Source organism: Phalacrocorax aristotelis, chromosome 3 (genome assembly GCF_949628215.1).
Source record: "Phalacrocorax aristotelis chromosome 3, bGulAri2.1, whole genome shotgun sequence".
Taxonomy (NCBI): domain Eukaryota; kingdom Metazoa; phylum Chordata; class Aves; order Suliformes; family Phalacrocoracidae; genus Phalacrocorax; species Phalacrocorax aristotelis.
The window spans coordinates 83,284,551-83,302,906 of record NC_134278.1 but is presented as its reverse complement, the minus strand read 5'-3'; the positions used below and the strand labels follow the sequence as shown (position 1 = coordinate 83,302,906).

Sequence of the window (18,356 nt, the reverse complement as noted above, 5' to 3'; positions counted from 1 at the left end):
CGGTATGATAGGTATGATTTTTCCCCACCAGTATTGTGTTTTCCTCCAGTAAATGTCATGTCCATATTTTTTTCATCATGGTGTTAGTAAAGAGAGTCCCTTGTCTTCATTCTTGTGCTACAGTTGGACTGTGAGTTGGAGGAGCCCCTCAGCATCGCAGCCCTGAGCTGAATAGAGACTTCCCTCCTGGCTCCCCTGGTTAAGAACAGACTTGCTTTTGGCCTCACACCATCACACTTACTAAATTATTTGTTGGTTGCGACTGAAGGACTACATCCTTCAAACCTCCCATTTATAAATGCAAAATGAATGTACTACATCATTTCAACATAAAGAAAAGTGAAGTCTTTCTACAGAAGTACTCCACTGAAGCCACATAATGATGAGTCCTGGTTTTTCTTTCCCCTAGAGCGAGCTCAAGCCCGCTGCCATCAATAGTAGCTGTTGTTAGGACAGGCTCCCCCAGCCCCCCTTGTGTTGAGTATCACCTTGTGCCACATATGTGGTGTTGAAGTCAGCCAACTATTCATTGGCAAAGCACGTGAAAGTAGAGGACAGACATCCCTGTTGTGCTCATTCCCACAAAAATAGCAACAAATGAGGAGTATGACACCTCATTTCCTCTCATTCTGTGGGGTGCAAGAGGAGCTGGACTAGAGAGATGGCACTTGCTGAGAGACCTGGCATGATCAGGAGTATGTTGGAGGCTGTCAGGAGAAATGAAGTTAAGGGTGAGCACCCTGGCATGGGGAGGGTCAGGTGAGGATGCCATGCAGGCAGCCCTGCACTGCTGCTCTGCAGCCACTTACCTCCCTTTGCCTCAGCTAAAGGTGGAGAATTGCCCCATTGTCTGTGGGGTGTTTTCCTAACTAATCCCATTAAGAAATTAGGGGTTCTTAACAACTGAGAGAGGCTTGCTGTTTTGCATGACAGGGCATGGATAGGTGCCTGAATGAACTTTAATAAAATGCGTTTTGTGCTCTTGATAGAAATTTCATATCACTTATGTTGTATACATACTATCTGGCATCCTGGGGAACTGGAGAGGCCCATCATTTCTCTTCAAAGCACTTAGCTCTCCAAAGCTTATAAAATTGTTTTAGGAATAACAGGTGCCTTTCTTGTTTATTTACTTGTCCAGGACGTTTTTTACTTCCACACCTGATTAAATGAGTAAATGCTTTATTTTTTGTATTGTATCAATAAAGCTATGGCAAAGAGATTAAATTATCTCTCCTTTTTGAGGTCTAAGGAGAAAACCTTGTTAGGGACTGAACCAAGGCTCTTATGAGCCAAAAGCAGGAGGTTTCACTGGCTTGGTGACCCCAGATCTGCATCCTCAGACAGCTAAGAAAAACAAGTAGCATCATTCCCATTCTGTGTGAGAAATCTGGGGAAACAACGGTTCCTTGCAATTGCTGTGTATATTAATTACACTTATTTAGAGGGACCACGGTAAGAAGAGATCAGCTTTGCTTTGCAGTGAAACAGAGAGACCTTTCTGGCTGATGAAGTGAAGCAGCAGTGCACAGCATTTATTATTGATACCCATAAAAGGCAACCAAGGCTTTGCTTCTTTTCATAGCACTAAGAGAGTGTTTGCAGAGCTGGCACAGGTGGCCATGGAGGGAGTCCTGCCCCATTCCCATGGGGCTGAGACCACCATCAGCCAGGTTTCTCAGTCACCTTTCACAGGCACAGCCCCATGGGGGATGTTCTCTGGCCACCAAGTTGCATAGCATTTTTGCATTTGCCCACATGGCTGAATCCATCCCTTGCTGTGCAAGGCGCCAGTATTACTCCCTGTCTCTCTTGCTATAGCTTCACAGTTGACTTAAGCTGATCTAAGCATGAGCTGAAGTCAAAAGAGTGGAGCAAGTCCCACTGCCCAGGCCTCAGACATCATCCCCATGCAAAAACATGGCCTTGGCATCAGGTCTGAGACTCCAATATTCTCCTGAGAAAGTAAAGATCCTGCTGGGCCAAATTTCACATTTGCTTCTAGCTGCAATGGTATTAAAAGAAGAAACTGCAATATATCAAAGACCAATTTTAAACCAAAAGAATAATATATATTTTTAATTAATCTGCTGTATATTTTTAAAAAGGCAATATACAGTATGTCAGCTGATGTGCTTTTATTTCTCTGATGTTGTTTGGCACTCTAGAGGATTACAAGCATCCCACAGCTGCATTAGGGTACAAGTCCAGCAGGAAACCCTGCAAGTACTAGCATTGATCAGATGAGGAAATACATGTCTAGAGGTGATGGTGTAGAATGTGACTCCAATAGGCCTCATAGATTCACATCCCAGAGGGTGAATGAAATCAATCCAGTGCCATTGATCTGCAGCCAGCTGTGATTTGTGGAGCCCTGTAGATGGGCAGTGAATACAAGCTACTACCTAAACTGCCAGCTGCTTCTGATTGAGCCTTGAAAACATAATCTGTGACCAGAGACCAACCATGATGGCTTTGGGTTAGGCTGGAAACACCTCTGCAAGTGCCACAAGTACCTGACATGCCACTGACATTAAAATAAAAAGATCACAATGTTGAAAGTGGAAAAAGGACTAGATAGCAAGGTGATGGTGAGAGGTTTCAGGAGAGGAAGGTGAGGAAGATACCAGAGTTAACAGAGATGGAGAGAGAGTGTCGAAAGGGCAGGAGATTTGGAGGGAGTTCAGAGAAGGGGAGCAAAGCCAAAGGGAGGTGTGAAAGATGAGACCTGCGAAGAAAGGCCAACCAGAGCAGGTCTGCTCCATCTAAAGAAAATATGCACAAGGGAGACATAATCCCCTGCAAACGCACAGGGGGACTTACAAAGCAGCCAGCATTCAATTTTCAAATAACAGACCTGATCTTTAAATAGACTAGTAAAAAGGAATGAGGGTGGAATCAATACCTGATTTATCATCCCATCTCTTTTCACAGCAGCAGCAACACAGCTGTATTTTCTTCCCTGAGCTCTTCTCTGCCTCCTGAATCATAAAGTCAGGCCAGCATGTTTACAGCCAAGTTTCTCCTGTGATACAAGGTTTTGCAGAGCTGCCGCCTCCTTGCCCAACAGCTATTTCGGGCAGATGCTGCTCGAGAGCTTACGGAGCCCTGCTTGAAATGGCCATGATATCAAGGTGGAGGACTATTTTGAGACAATAGAAAGCAGGCAGAGGACTTTTCTAACACAGGACTGTATTTCATTGAAAAGCAACAGGACCCTATTTGTTTCCCTGGGACCAGGAATTTCTCCTTGCCTTACACAGCAGGTTTCTGGAGTCCTTCAGAAAGTAAATTCTGAACTTGCCTCAATATAACCATTAGGCTCCACTTTGTTTTAAGGTGAGACTGACCAAACCCAAGGGTTAATGCAGATTGTAAGTGTATTGGCTATTTTCTATGCCAAATACCTTTTTCCCTTTCAGTTTGCAGTTCACACCTCCTTCCACTTTGCCTCTGAAACCTATCTTGTGCAAGCTATCTGCCTGTGCTCCCTGTGTGCCCTGCAGACCCTACTGCTGCCTTCCCCAGGCTCCTCAGGACCTGCAAAGCAGACAGGGGGAAGGCAAACACACTCTTGTCAGGAAATAACAACTAAATAGTTGACCGAAACACTTTCTCTAGAGTAAATGCTGTAACAGTTAGCTTTACTGGGCAGCCAGGTCAACCCAGGTCTGTCCAGCAATGCATAAGGTGTGAAGGATGTTTCCTCCAACAGCCTCCAGTTCCTCGCTTGCGCAGTGTCGGAGGGTCTCCTCTGTACCACCTGCACAAAGACTAAAAGCTGATCCCTCCTTCTGGACTGTAAAAGGAATAGTGCTGATGCTGTAATGAATCCCACGTGAGTCTGATGGATGGGAGCCAGCAAAGAGCACCCACCTGGGCATAAACCCAGGTGCTTTGGGCATGTGGCTCTCAGAGCAAATCATTTCCCTCTAGAAGGAGAAGTTACACCATGTAAATATAATTATTATAGCAGCTGAAACCTGATATTGTTTTTAAGCAGGACTCTTTATGAATGCAGATGACAGCCCTTAGACCAAATTGGAATTAGATCTGAGCTTTCTATTTGCATTGCTGAAGTGGCGTAGGAATAAATCCCCCTTTAACTGATGCTGGGTGAGATCTAGACGTGAACATAGCAGGGCCAGGCTCTCATCTGGGATGGGTTGTCTTTTTGCCAAGATCTAGTGTATAGATTTACAATGCAAAGCTGTGTGTGCATTTGCTCTTGTGACATGTCGGGGCACGGCTCGCCACTTATACCGTATGCTGTCCTCTGAGCAAAGCCATACACTGCTGCTGGTATTGCTTAGGGCTGTGAGCTTTCACAGGATGCAACTTGCAGCGTGAGCAGACAGCAGAGAGGGGAGCAGAAAGTAGGACCTGGGGCTTTCTGTCCTGGGAATAGAGGCATTTCCTGTTCCATAAGGTATTATGAACATACATAGATTAGAGACTGGGTTAATTTCTTAAAATCTCAGATCCTGTGAGAGGAGGTCAGATAAGTGCTTTCCTTGCATAGATCTCAAAGACAGTATGTTTGGAGTAAGGTTGATTTAGGTATTTGACTAATAACATCTAATAAAATTATCTATGCAGTAGAGAGAATGGCTGCAGTTTGCAACAAAGCATAAAGATGGATTTTTTCTTTTCTTTCCTGTTCCCTATGACATCTCCAGATTTTTCCACCATGTTCGGAAAGAAGAAGAAAAGGCTTGAAATTTCTGGGCCCTCTAACTTTGAGCATCGGGTTCACACTGGCTTTGACCACCGGCAGCAGAAGTTCACAGGACTACCTCAGCAGTGGCACAGCTTGCTGGCGGACACAGCAAACAGGCCGAAGCCAATGGTGGATCCCTCATGCATCACTCCCATCCAGCTCGCGCCTATGAAGGTAGCGTGCAAGGTCACATTTGAATTTCCTAACCCGTCTTTAATTGCATGTCATCTTGATGAAGTAATACCCATAGTGGCTGTCCAGGGAGGCAGGCAGGTCTGGGGATTGTGCAAGTACAGAGAGGGCTGCAAATCCAAATATTGAATAGTAGAGCTGCAAGGAAAAAGAGTTATATGTATAAAACTTGTAGGAATGTCCCAGAAGAGTGTGTGTTGCAGGTCTTGCAGGGACCATGCCTTCATGTTCCTGGGCTGCAGAAGAAAAAGCTACAAGTCCCGGTGGAGGCCCAAAGCAATGCTCCTCTGCAGCGTAAAGCTCCTTGATAATTAATTTAAGAGCAGTGCTTTAGGCAAAGGCAGTTTGGAGCAAGGGAGAGAGGCAAAAGTACACCAAAGGAAAAAAATTAAATTGCTTGTTCAGCCAGGCAGGGAGTTCAGGGAGGGATCTCACTGACACCTGCTGCTGCCTGGAGGAGGTAACACAGGTGATAGAGCTGAGCTCCTCACTGGGCGGTAAAATGATGGGAAACAGCCTCAGGTTGTGGCTTGGGAGGTTCAGGCTGGACAGCTAGGGAGAAAACTTGGCTCAGAGGGTAGAGCAGCACTGGACATGGCACCCAGGGCTCTGGGATCCCCATCTTTAGAGATTCAGGATTCTAGTAGGTAAATTTGCCCTGATTTAGCAGTGTTTCTGGGATTGCACATCCTAACATCCCTGTAAATCGCACCTGTGTGCTGGTGGTAGCCTGTACCCTGCCACCATCATGAAGCTGCAAAATAAATTTAGGATTTCATTTTCATATGGATTTTTCGCAGCAAGGGAAAATCAGATAATCCTGAGAGCACAGACCCTGTATTTATATTTGATAAGTGCTCTTTGCTAAATTTACATTTACTGCCTTGCTACTGAAGGACACTCATCACTTGCTGATCAGGACCGCTGGGTGTTGCTACAGGACAAAGGGGATAAAAACAAAGTCTTGATTTTTTGCTGTAATAACATATCTTACTGCATAATAAAGGCCCAGAATAATGAGGAAAAGAGTAGGCAAACCTTTTCCTGCTAGGGAAGGAGAGCAACTTTGTTCCACAGCCCTTCTTAACACCAAAAATATCCCTGGATGTTTTGACATGAATGCATAAAGATGTTTTAAAATGAAAAAAAAAAATCAGCTTACTATCTTGCAGCAGTACCATCTCTTTTCTGCAGTTCTGGAGCTATAAATCCATAAGCTTAAAAAGTTTTAAAATGTATTAACTTTCTCAGCACCATTCAGGCAATAGAACTCTGGGTGTCAGCCTGCAAATGGACATATGTATGGCTTGGTTCATGTGCAGAGTCCCATTGAAACAATACATACTGCACGGTGTGAAGGATCCAAATAAGTAATTGCCACATTTTGAAGTGGAGAAAATCATTGTCAGTTGTTTCTAAGAAATTGTCAATTCTTGCTTTTCTGTCTGTATATCAGAGGTCTACATATGTCTATATATCAGGGTGCACTTCTGAACTAAAGCATCCTGGGTCAGGAAAGGGCTGGGGCTAGGAGTCAAAGTGCAGTTTCCAAGCCGAGCTTGTTTTTCCAGCGTAGCCCTGGGCTGTGGTGGTCCTTGATGCAACCGTGCATCCCACGACATCTTTCCAGGATGCATGTCCCAGGGACAGGATGCCTGCTACCTGGTACCCATCTTGGCAGTGGCCATGGGGCTGAGCACAAACAAGCCCATCTGCGGAGGGACCCACAGGAGGGTTTTCTGCATAGACGGAAGATGTGAATTTGGAAGGAGACTACCCAAATTGCAGTTAATTGCATGCCACCACTCCGAAGGTATAGTTAGACGAGGAAATAGGGTTAAGACTGAAGGTTTCAAGAAATTGTGCCTTCACCCTCCAGTTATTTTCCCTATTTGAAACTAAATTACAGCCTATTAAAATGGGCCTCCATAGTAGTGCTAGAAAAAAACAAGTTAGTTGAAATAGCAGCTAAGAGGCATTGACTGTCATCTGAGAATTTGCTTTTAACTCTGTCACAAGCAATCATTTTACTGTATATTTACTAAGAATTAGCATGTCTTGTTTTGATATAAATTAACTTATGGAGAGAAAGTGAGTTGTGGCCACTTTAAAACTAAGAATATTTAATGCTGCTAAACTAGTTCAGCATAATTTTTTAATTTAGTCGAATTTTTTATGTGTGCATATGCACTAGCACCTTTAGTTCTTGTGAAGGGTTATTTAGGCAGCAAGGATTTCGTAACTTCAGTGAGAACTGAAGATTTAACATACACTTGCAGTTCATGAAGATAGAAACCAAAGCTTCCAAGATCTCAATATTGTTTACAACTTTTCTCTTTTCCACTCAGCAGTTGATAGTTTAAATAACATGCCTGGGAATGCACTGAGGTATAGCAGAAGATTCATAATTGTGTCCTGAGCCACAGTATTAGGTCAGGCTGAGGCATTTGGCCAGAGTTAGTTGGTGCCATGGTTTCAGGTCATACAGCAGCTCTGTAACTCTGCAATTCTGCACTCCTAATGTTATTCACTGTTTAATTACTTCAGTAAAGACTACCTGTATGGTGTGACGCAGAAGTGTTCCTGCTAATACATGCTCTTTCATGACTGAAGGGTAGCACAGATCATAGAGGCAGACTTTAAGAGCTTGATTTCTTGTTTTTGAGACAGAACTGGTGTTTGCTTGCTTTGGGCTTCACCCAAAGCTGAAGCAGAGGAAGGGAAAGACTTTTTCTTGACTTCTGTGGGTTTTCCTGGTTAGTGGTGTTTGCTTGTTTCTCAGTCTGTAAAGCAGATAGGATCTGGTGGTGCATAGTGGGTCCCTTTGGGTAAAACCAATAAATGATAAATATTCTCACTGCTCCATCTATATTCAAAGGCAGCAGCAGCAGTGATGAAGACGCAGTGCCCTGGGCTCCCAAATATCTGGGGGGATGTCATCACCCTGCGCCTGTGTTGGCTGGGATGAAAGGCTTGTAGTGCGTCTGCACGCAGGTGGCAGCGGCTTGTCATGGTAATATCAGCGTTTGAATCCAAACCTGAGCTGACTGTACAAATTCATTCATTTCAAGCATGAGGAGAGACAATAATGGGATTCCCCTTCTCGGTGTGGGTGACCTAGATACCAGCAGAATATTGTGTATTTCAGATGCTAACTCAAGTCAGTAAAATGTGGCAGAAAATTTCATGAAAAATAGAAAGCATTGGTGCCTTTATAGGTTTGGGGTGTAGCCCTTGAAAAAAGGCTGATTTTTCACTGAAAACATCTCTGCATGAAAGATGTGAACCGTCTGTGTCTTCCTGTATTTAAAATAGGCTTCATGAAGTCTAAGATCCTGATGCCAGGTCTCTCGGTTCTCTTGCTTCAGTACTTTGTAGTTGTCCCATGTGTACCTGGAGCTCATGGTTTGCATGTTTTCCCTCAGCACACAATACGCTTGGCCTGTTGTTACTGTTCCACTACACAGGAGCTTCAATTTGTTGCCACCCTTTGATTTCTGGAAAGCTTCAGAATCAGTAAATGAGCAAAGGCATTGTCCTTAGGCAGCAAAACTCATTCTTCATGGTCTCTCCACTCTGCTAAAAATATTAGGAAAACAAACACCAGAACCCTTATTTTGATGATTTTTTGCCAAAAGAGCATAGCATTGGCCTTGTAAGGATGCTCTGTTATGATGCTTGAATGTCTGCTGCTGTCAGTGGGAGCAGGACGGCACTGAAGACTTGTTAAAATCTCTTCTCATGTTAAAAATAGAGAAAACAACATCCTTTCTATCGCTTTACCAAAACGTCCTTGAATGCCCCACAGCTGGCCTGAGATACACATTAATTTGAGATGCACATTAATTGTGCCGTTAACCTGCGGCAGTTCATTTACCTGGTGTCCTGCAATGCGTGGGTGTTGTTGCAGGGCAGAGAATTTCTGTAGGGGACAGACCACAGGGTCACTGGCTTTTCTCTCTCATCCTCATGTTTCAGTGGTCTATCTATATGTTTTGTCTTATTAGTTTATTTTTTCTCACTTCTACCTCTCAAACATTGACCCTGATGCTGGCAAGTTAACCATGATCTTTAAAAACTTTCTAAGCTTCTACTGCTATATTTCAGCCTCTCTATTGCACAGGGGAAAAACAATCAGAAAATAAGTTACTGGTGTGGCCCTTTTAATAGCTCTGACACGAAAATCAAAGCTTCTGTTTACTGTAAATGTTGACAGAAGGAAAAACAGGTATTTCTCTTCCCCATCCTATTTGGCCTCTTAAGGTGTTTCCAGCAATTGAATTCAAGCCTCGTTTAAGGTGTCATTTTTTCCCTACATGTACATGCTTTTCTTGCTTAAATGGAGGACGTGGAGCATTTGCACAGAGCTGTGCACAGCAGTGCTGAGTGGTTAAAGACATCAAAGAGAGGAGATGAGCAGGGGTCTTTGTCTGGGCTTGAGCAGTCAGAAGTGTCCAGCTCTCATTAGATAACCCCAGCCCTCCCCTCCTGTGTGGAATTGCACAGGGGAAATTCCTGACCAGGAAAAGGGGGATTTAGAAATAAAGAGCTGTTCAAAGGCTTTGCCCACTGCTTGGGGGCAGATGGACAAAGTGGTGGTTGTCCTGACTGGCTGGTTGTCTCTTCCTCGTCCTCCCAAATTTGTACCTCTCCTTCTTGATAGCTCCTTCTTTTTACTTATTCCTCCCATGTTACATCTGTAGATGGGACAGTCTGAAGTTTGTGCTTGAAGAAGGTTGGTTCTCATCCCACCAGGATGCTGTGGACACACAGTACTGCTCTTGCTGGGGCAGGACCTGGAAGGCTGCTGACATCTCATGGGCCTTCCTTGTAACCGCATCATGAAAATTCACGCTTAATAACTCAAGTTTCCTAATTACATGCTTTGCAATCGCACGATGGGCCTGGCCTGTGCTCAGCGGGAGGAGAGGAGGTATGGGGGAGTCTCCAAAAAGGGCAAGAGCCAACACCTTGCAGCACAGGAAATTCTGGGTGAAAGGAAAATGTTTTGCCAGCAAGCATGTTTGAGCAGAGGGGCTCTGGGATCTCAGCCTTTGGAAAGGGCAAAATTTGATGGACAGTGCCCTGAGCAGCCTGACTGGACTTCAACGTTAGCCCTGCTCTGAGCAGGAGGTTGAACTGGATGACCTGCAGAGGTCCCTTCCAGCCTCCATTTATCTGTGATTATCTTCATCTACAAGTGATTATGGTCAGATTTGCAAGTGTCCTGTAAGGCAGCCCCACTTCCAGTGTCTTTTGATCACTAAACAGGAATGCATTTGATGCTACACAGTGCCAGAAGAAACTACAGTAACGTATTTAAGTAGGAGCTTTTTCTTTCAAAGGGATAATGCTTCGCTCTTGAGGGCTATTTGATTTATTATGTTTTTAAGTGACAGTACTACCATGGTTAGTCTCCGTACCCCCTTGAACAGATATAATACAAACATGCCACCTAGTGTCCATGGATGTATCTTACTGCAACATTTGCTTGGAGTGAGGAGAGCCAAGTTACCAATTTTGTGTAACCTTGCAGGAAATCTGTCACTGTACAAATAAAAATCAGCCACAGTACAAATAAATGCAAAAAGTACACAGCTCAGAAGTTTTTTCTAATTTATATCACTAGGTTAATATGTTCCTATACATAGTCCATTGTACAGAGGAAACTTTTGGTTTTATTTCTGATTGTCTGATTTCAGGAAATCATAGGTTTTTACCTAAGTCCTTTAGAAGAATATTGCTGCTGCCTGTGAGGTTGAGTTTGACGAGAGAAAATGCCTGAATAAAAGAATAGGAAGAAATGTTTCACGAGTAGTTCATTTTGTGGAAAATGCTGTTTCACTGTAAACAGTGTCAGCTGGAAAAAAAACATTTTGGATATCAGAAATTGTTTGTTTCAGGGTTTTCTGTGAAAATATTGAAATATTTTGGTTTCAAAGATGAAAGCAGCCTTGGATGTGAAGCACCCTGGGAAGCAGCCGAGAGTGGGGCTGTTACAGTGACTCATCTTCTGGCACCACCATGGTGGGAGCTGCCCATCCCTCCCCACTGATGGACACTGGGCAGGGAGGTCAGGTGAGGTGAAAAACTGACTGAGGATGAAAGTTAGGGGAGAGGAGTGCTGCTATTGCTCCAGTGATACTAGTTTCTCCTTTCCTTGCGTCCTCCTCGGGTCTTTTCCACACCCATACCCACATACATTCAGTGACATTAATACATCTTCATCTCTGTCAAAAGTACATGAACTGCTGCACAGATTTTTTTACTACAGTGTCACACTGGCAACCTGGAGTCATCATAAAATGAAGCCAAGCCTGTCAGTGTTTAAGAGGCATTGGGACAACACTCTTGATAACATGCTTGAACTTGGTCAGCCCTGAATTGGTCAGGCAGTTGGACTAAATGTTCGTTGTAGGTCCCTTCAGACCAAAATATTCTATTCTATTCTATTCTATTCTATTCTATTCTATTCTATTCTATTCTATTCTATTCTATTCTATAGGAAGCACGTCTTCCCATGGTGCTTCTGACTGATGCATTCTCTGTTCTTCTTTATAGTTTTGAGTTTCTGGCTTTCTGAACAGCAAAGTTCCTGATTGTCTCTTTAGCAGCAGCTCTTTCATTTTTATACCATTGCATTTCATGCTATTGAAGCACTTCATCCAGCCTGACTTGAAATTATTTTTCCAGAGCCTCATTTGGAGAAGAAAAACTAGCATAATTATAATTTCAGATTGACTCAAAACAACAAAATGTTCCTCAGTTTTTCAGTTCAAATGAACAAGAAAATAGATTATTCGCATAATTTTTCTGACCATGTTGCCCCTCACAACAAACCCCTCAGGTTCAGCCAGGTATGTTTGGAGGGTCTGTCGGCAGCTGAGCTATAGAAACCAACATCAGGGTTTACAAGCAGGACCTGGCCATCCTAGAGAAACACTGAGGTTGCCAGTAAACAAACCTCTCCCACCACACAGAATAAATACTGTAAGTGGCGAAACAACTTTTTCACATTCTGTCTTGTGAATTCCACCCTTTAAATGTGCTCAAACGACCCTGAAGTGATGCCTGCAGAAATGTGGTTTTCAGAGGTGATCTCCCTAGCTAATGCAGATAGTGCTGGGTAGGGAACGATGCTTTGGTCCACATTGGACTGTGTAGAAAAGTTCATCACTGCACTAAGGCTTTAAGTGCATCATTTTGCTCTTCTGCCTTGGAGGGGTGATAATCAGTTACCTGCTGATCATGTCCCTCGTTTAAAAGGTCCCTGACATCCCCAAAGGAGCTTGTGCTACCAGTACCCTACTCCTGCAGATAGTTGGAGGCAGGCTTGCACCTCCACCTCCACAGTCCTGCTGAGCTCATTGGGCTTTTCCCTGGAGTAGTGTTGGAGTTTGCTGTCTGCAGGGTGAGATCTAAGGATGTTGTTCAGAAGTCCTTTGTCCTCTGAGTAAGCTTTGTTCATGCAACCGTTGACATTGATTTTAATTGGTCTGCTCACATGGGAAAGGATTTACTTTACCTGGGCCTGCAGCAATAAAAGACAAAAATATAGGTTACAGACTTCTGTGGGTAAAAGGAGTTTAATATAATTAGTAAAGAATGTTTTTAAATGCTTTTTTTACATCAGCCTTGTGATTTTAAGTAATATTACTCTTGGAGTAATATTAGTGTTGGAGTGATATTAGTGGTGGAGGCAAGCTTTATTTTTATTAATGAGAGCTTACACAGGTGAGCAGAACTTTGCAATTCGCTAAGGATTGAAAGTAAATTTAGACTTCATGATCTACATCTGCTGAGGCAGACTAGCCTGCTTTAGAGCTCAAGAAACATATTAACCTGTAGGTCTACACAAAAAAGGGGCAAACGCTCAGTGTCAGTGTTTCAGAAATTGAATCTGGTCTCCTCTGGGAATACCAGGCTGGGAATACTCTCCAGGTAGCACTGTATAACCTGAAACAAGCCAGGAATTAGATCCTGAGCAAGGACACTTGTAATCAGGTTCTTTTTTTAACGTGGAAGTTAGTCCCTGAAGACAAATTTATAGGAAACTGTTCCAGTAACTCTTCTTGCTTGCTTGCCTTCCCTGATAAATGAGCCACACTCCCAGCTTTCTGCCAAGAGGCAGAGGGCTCTGGCTCCATTGCTGCTAACATGGCTGTTGTTTCTTTCCCATTCATTTAGACAAGCTTTTTGGCTCCAAAAGTTGCCCTGCACTGACTCGTAAGATCTCTGAGGCCAGAAGGAGGATTTTGGGCAGGTGGAGGTGGTACTTTGGGGCAGCTGCTGCAGCAGTAGGATCCTTCTGGCTCCTGTACCATGTCAGTGATCCCTGAGAGCAAAGCGTGGAAAATAAATGGTAAAGTGTAAGCAGTAAACGCTTTCCCTAGTTAACGTATAGAAAGGCTGAATGTGTTTTGCCAAGCTTCAGTCACATACTGCAGAGGGTTTTCGCTTGGCTCAGCTGAGAAAGCTGATGGAGTAAAACACCCTGAGATACTTCTTATTTCCATGGACTGGGCAAACCTCCAACAGGGCTACTGAATTCCCTCAGATGCAAAGATGCGTTGATGTTAGAAAATTTCGTGGGTGGCCAGCAGAGGGGAACACTAGGTGGCAGCAAAAAATCTCTGGAAATTCATCTCCCTGCGTGTTAAAAGTGGACCCAGACAGCAGAAGTTATGAGAAATCTGCTTGGGCATCGTGATGGCATTTGTTCAAGGTAGACTTTTTAACCCACTTCGTAAGAGGTCTGTGGAGGGGATTTCTGTACAAAATCGATCACACAGCATTTGCACTCCACATCGGCACTAGGGCAGTCTTTGTTAATTCCATTTCCATTTAAACATCCAATGATAATAATCATTCAGTAACTCCACATTCTGCACATCTTCATGATATATTTGTTCCTAGGTCTACTAATGAACTTGTTTTGGTCCACTGTAGCCCAGAACAGAAGCCACAGTGGTTATAGTCCTATTAAATTATATTCTCTATTATAACCAAACAGCCAAGTTTATTCAATCCCAGCAGACTTTGGCTCATAAAGAGTGGTAGTGTCAGGGGGAAAATAATGTTGCCAAGCAGCTCATTTACCTGTGGAGCCAAAGCTCCAGGTGTGAATGTGTTTTTTTTCTGTCTCCTGCTCTGACGTGATTAGATCTGGGCTTTGGTGGCTCTCTAGGAATTTGAAAGTGCTTTTCTGCTCTTACTTTCTTGTCTACCCCTTCACACAGGATCCAATTACACTAGAAAAGTGCTGTGTATTACAGGAGAACAATGCTGACTTGCCTGCAAAGACTTTTAACTGCCTTTTCTGTTGTCTGTGGGATGAATTGGGTGGGACAGAAAAAAAAGGGCATTTCAGATACAGGTGTCTGGAGATAGAAAAGTGAACAGAAGGTAAGTATTTAGGATGAGCATTTCTGCTTTTTAATTGCCAAGGTCAGATCCAAGAGTCTTTAGTTAGCTATAAGGATCGCACAGTTAAAAGAATAGCAAGAGATTATGAATTTTACTGAATTTTACAGTTTGATAGTCTGAACAAAACAGTAATTGCTCTCTGTGTCCTAATTTGCATTTAATAATTCCCACAGACCACAGTGAAAGTGAAGATGCTTACTGCTAAGACTTACGCTTCCATTTGAAGTAGTACTTTCCAGGAGCATAAAGATATAGAGGCATAAAAAACTGGTTTAAACACACCAGCTTTTATGAACCACCCCAGGAAAATGCTCTGGGGCAGGAGATTGGGTCTGACTCCCATCCCACACCCCAGCCAGGGGGCACAGAACCATTTCTCTCTCTTATCAGCAGTGGCTGCATGGCCCTTCACCTTCTTCCTGACTTTCCGTGCTGTCTGGGGGGGTTGGAGGAAGGGGAGGGAGCAGCACTTTGTCAGGCAGATTAATTTATTAAGTGTGTTAGGTCCAATCTGCCGCTGGGGACAGAGTGCACTTGGCAGCGGTGCAGCCCAGCAGATCGAATCATATTGAGATTACCCTAGAAATGTTTCAGCGGTTTCTTGTAAATGAGATATTGTGGTGCTGTGCTCTGCATCACCCCTGTGAGTTACTCTGCTTCGGAGCATCCTCTGAAATCTTCTGCCTTGGTTTGTTCCCATCAAGAAGGTGTTTGATTCACCCTTCTCATGTACAAGAGTGAATAATTAAAACATCAGCTCAGGAAGCTTCTTATGTCTTTCCTCTCACCCACCTTTAGATTTGACCTAATGGATAGATTTCTGCGTAGGGGCATTCTTTGCTCTAAGTCCACGTTTGTGGGTGAAAATTGTTCAGTGGGAGTTAGTGCCACTCACTGAGGGCATTCCTATGACTGCACTTCCCATTTAGTAGCTGTCCTTGCAAAAAAACCCAAATATACTTCCTTGGAAGAAAAAATACTGCAATTTATAATGCATATGAAACTATGTTGTGTTTTTATTTTGCTAATACAAATTCCTAGATACTCTGAAGTCAAAGAGTGAGGTTTCAGAAGATGAAGGAGCCCATAATACTCAGAGACATCAATCACGTTACACCTTACAAGTGTGTGGCCAGGAACACCCTATTTTAGTGAAATACCTTTAAACTTCCTCACTGTTTTTAACGCCATGGGACTGAGGCATTTTCTGGCACAGTACCGGCTGCAGGGGATTTCTCCAGCTGTACCTTGGTGGTCCCTTCCCTGCCAGCATGGCCAGTGCAATGCATCATCCCACCCTTTCTCAGTGCATTAATCCCAAATATACAGGGCTGTGATTGCCATGACTGTCTCAACCCTGAGCGCTACTTTGCTAGGCTTATGGGAGATGAGCCCCATCGATCTGCGGAACACCAGCTGAATGGCACTTGGGACTGATGCACTCACCAGCATCTTCTGCTTGCTGCCTTCACCTGATGATTTATGAAGCAGGAAGGTAATTCACAATCCTGCGCTGTGGCTTGCAGAGCAGAAGGAGCTTCTCGAGCTGGCCTCCGTATGCTCTGAAACAGAAATGTTGACTTTGTGTTCAAGCATCTGCCATATATAAAGCCTCCTTTGCTGTGGTAAATTGCAGCAAAAAGTAATACAGTTTAAATTGTTTCTTCTAAATTATCAGACTGTCAAAATTCTTGTTTTAAATAAAAGCAGGGAGACGACCGCAACCACAGCAGAGTGACCCAAGAGCCTCTGCCTTCCTAAGCAAGTGCCCCGCAACCAGAGCTGTCAGATGAAGGCAATTACTTCCCTAGCGTAAAATTTTATCACAGTGGAATTTACTTAAGTATTTCAGAAAGCTCAATCAAACTGCAGCTAGAAATCTTTCACTGAGGAAAAAAGTGCCAGGATCATTAATAGGGTTAATGCTCCATCAACCTTGCATTTGTTAATGGGTATGTTTAGGGCATGAGCAGAACCTCATCTGGGGAAATGTCATGTGAGCTACAAAGACAGTTTATGTTTTGTGCGATTTTATGAATTACACACTGTCCCTCTCTTCAGGCTGATTTAATTGGCTTTGTTGGTCAAAGCAAACTGTATTCTCCACGGTGGCAGTGAGCACCTTGTACTCCTGTGGTCGTTACAATAAACATATGTGGTGGTGAGCGAGACTGAAAGGATGGGACACTGTCTTATACACCACCCACCCTAATGCAGTGCTCCTCTCCCCATGAAAATCCCACACCAACTCCTTTCTGGTCCCTAGAATAAAATCTGCAATGATGTCATGCACCTTAGTTGTAGAAAGACTTTTAAAAAAATGCATATTTTAAAGAAAAGACTTTTAAAATGCATATCAGCCCTGGGAAGACTCACATGGTGTTGTGCCCCACCAGTTCCCAGCTATAATCATGTACAGATGTAAAATACTGACTCTGTGCCATAGAAGCAGTGTCAGTGGGCACCTTGGCATTGGTACTGTGTGGAAGACCCACGGCTCTCATGAAGCGTAGCAGTAGGTTATCAAAGCTGAAATATTTGGGGAGATGGTGGTTGTGTGTTTGCTCACTGCTTGTGATTTCTCATGCCTTTGCTGAGAAAAGTGGGTTTTCATTTTCTTCACACCTCCCCACATTTATATGGGAAACATATAGCAAAAAAAAACAAACCAGCCTAGGCTGCAAATATTAGAATATTAGATGTAAAGACAACTGGTGGCTACAGCATTAAGGATTACGATGACAGTCTTATGGCTACAGAGAGGGCTTCACAAAACTCTGCAGCCATTTGGGCTAGCCCGAAGCCCCTTTTTACTTCACCTCCCTGCAGTTTCTCCACTGATGTGAGTGCTTGCACCGAGGTCAGAGCGATGGGCAGCAGAGTCAGTTCACACCTAGTTTAAGATGCATTTTTGCAATGCATTTTGGTTAGAAAGTGGTGATACCAGAACTGAAAGAGGCATCAGGATTGCTGCCACCCCTTGCTTCATCTCCTATTCCCTGCACCTGCATTGTGGCTGAGGATGAAGAGCTGTAGTGCAGAAGGCATAGGTCCCACGTCTCTCCCATAGCACATCAGTAATCCAGGCACAAACCTGTTCCCAAGCCCAGACTTCTGAGGTACCAGTTAGAGACACTGAAGCTTCATTGCTTTGTATTAACTGCCCTTAATTCTGTCATTTTCATTTGGACATAAACCTGTTCAAGTCATGCACAGCCCTACTTGCAGCAGACTTTGGTCCTGGAAATGTAACATGTCATGAGTTTCCAGTCTGCTGCTGTCTTGTGTTACAGAACTGAAAAACAAAGTTGTATTTCTTGGAGGGAAGGATTTCTGTCATCTGGCCCAAACATCCCCAACTTTGCTTTGCATTGCCTCTGAAGTCAGCCTCGTTGGAAAGCTCTGGGGTGCTGCTGCTGCAGGGCTCCCCCATAATCACCATGGGATGCTGTGTGGTGCAGAAACCCCACCAGCTGGACCACAGCTATACCTCAGTAAATCTTGTTGAATTTGCTTTACAGCTTCCTCGGGGAAAAGAGAGAAAATACCCACTAGGACAGAGGCACTGGCAGATGGAATGGCTTTGAAAGGGGGTGAATAAGATACCTGGTCCTGCTGGTGTTCATCAGCAGGGCTGGCCACAGGCTTTCCAAGTCAGCAATCTTTTTCTTCTCCTGCCAGAAAATGCTAATTTGACAAAATAGGAAATTCAGCATTGATAGATTTTATCCAGATTGTGGCCAAAAACTGCAGTCTTTGGTGTGGTTTGATACAGCTTTTTGGCTTAGGAGGTCCACTCCGTGCGCTGTGGTGCTGAAACAATTCCCATCAGCCTTAGGAAAATGCAGCACTATTAAAAGGGCACTTGAAATTTCCACAGTTAATGTTTTTGAGGAATTTAATCTTGTGGGACATTTTGCTTTTTCATTCCATCTGGGGATAAAAGAAAATTTTGAAGTGTCCTAAGTCTCATGAAACAGAAATTCTGTGGTTTTGATTTTTCTCCATTCCTCTCCCT

General features: G+C 43.7%; 1 protein-coding gene across 2 annotated transcripts in view; it reads left to right on the top strand.

The window, feature by feature from the left end:
* The window catches only part of PAK5 (p21 (RAC1) activated kinase 5), a 104,942-nt gene that overhangs the window by 58,848 nt on the left and 27,738 nt on the right, over positions 1 to 18,356 (top strand). For both annotated transcript variants that reach the window (XM_075088226.1, XM_075088225.1), the window contains one exon: positions 4,680 to 4,894. In XM_075088226.1, coding sequence (XP_074944327.1) covers positions 4,691 to 4,894 — 204 coding nt within the window. In that variant the 5' untranslated portion in view covers positions 4,680 to 4,690. The remainder of the gene's footprint in view (positions 1 to 4,679; positions 4,895 to 18,356) is intronic.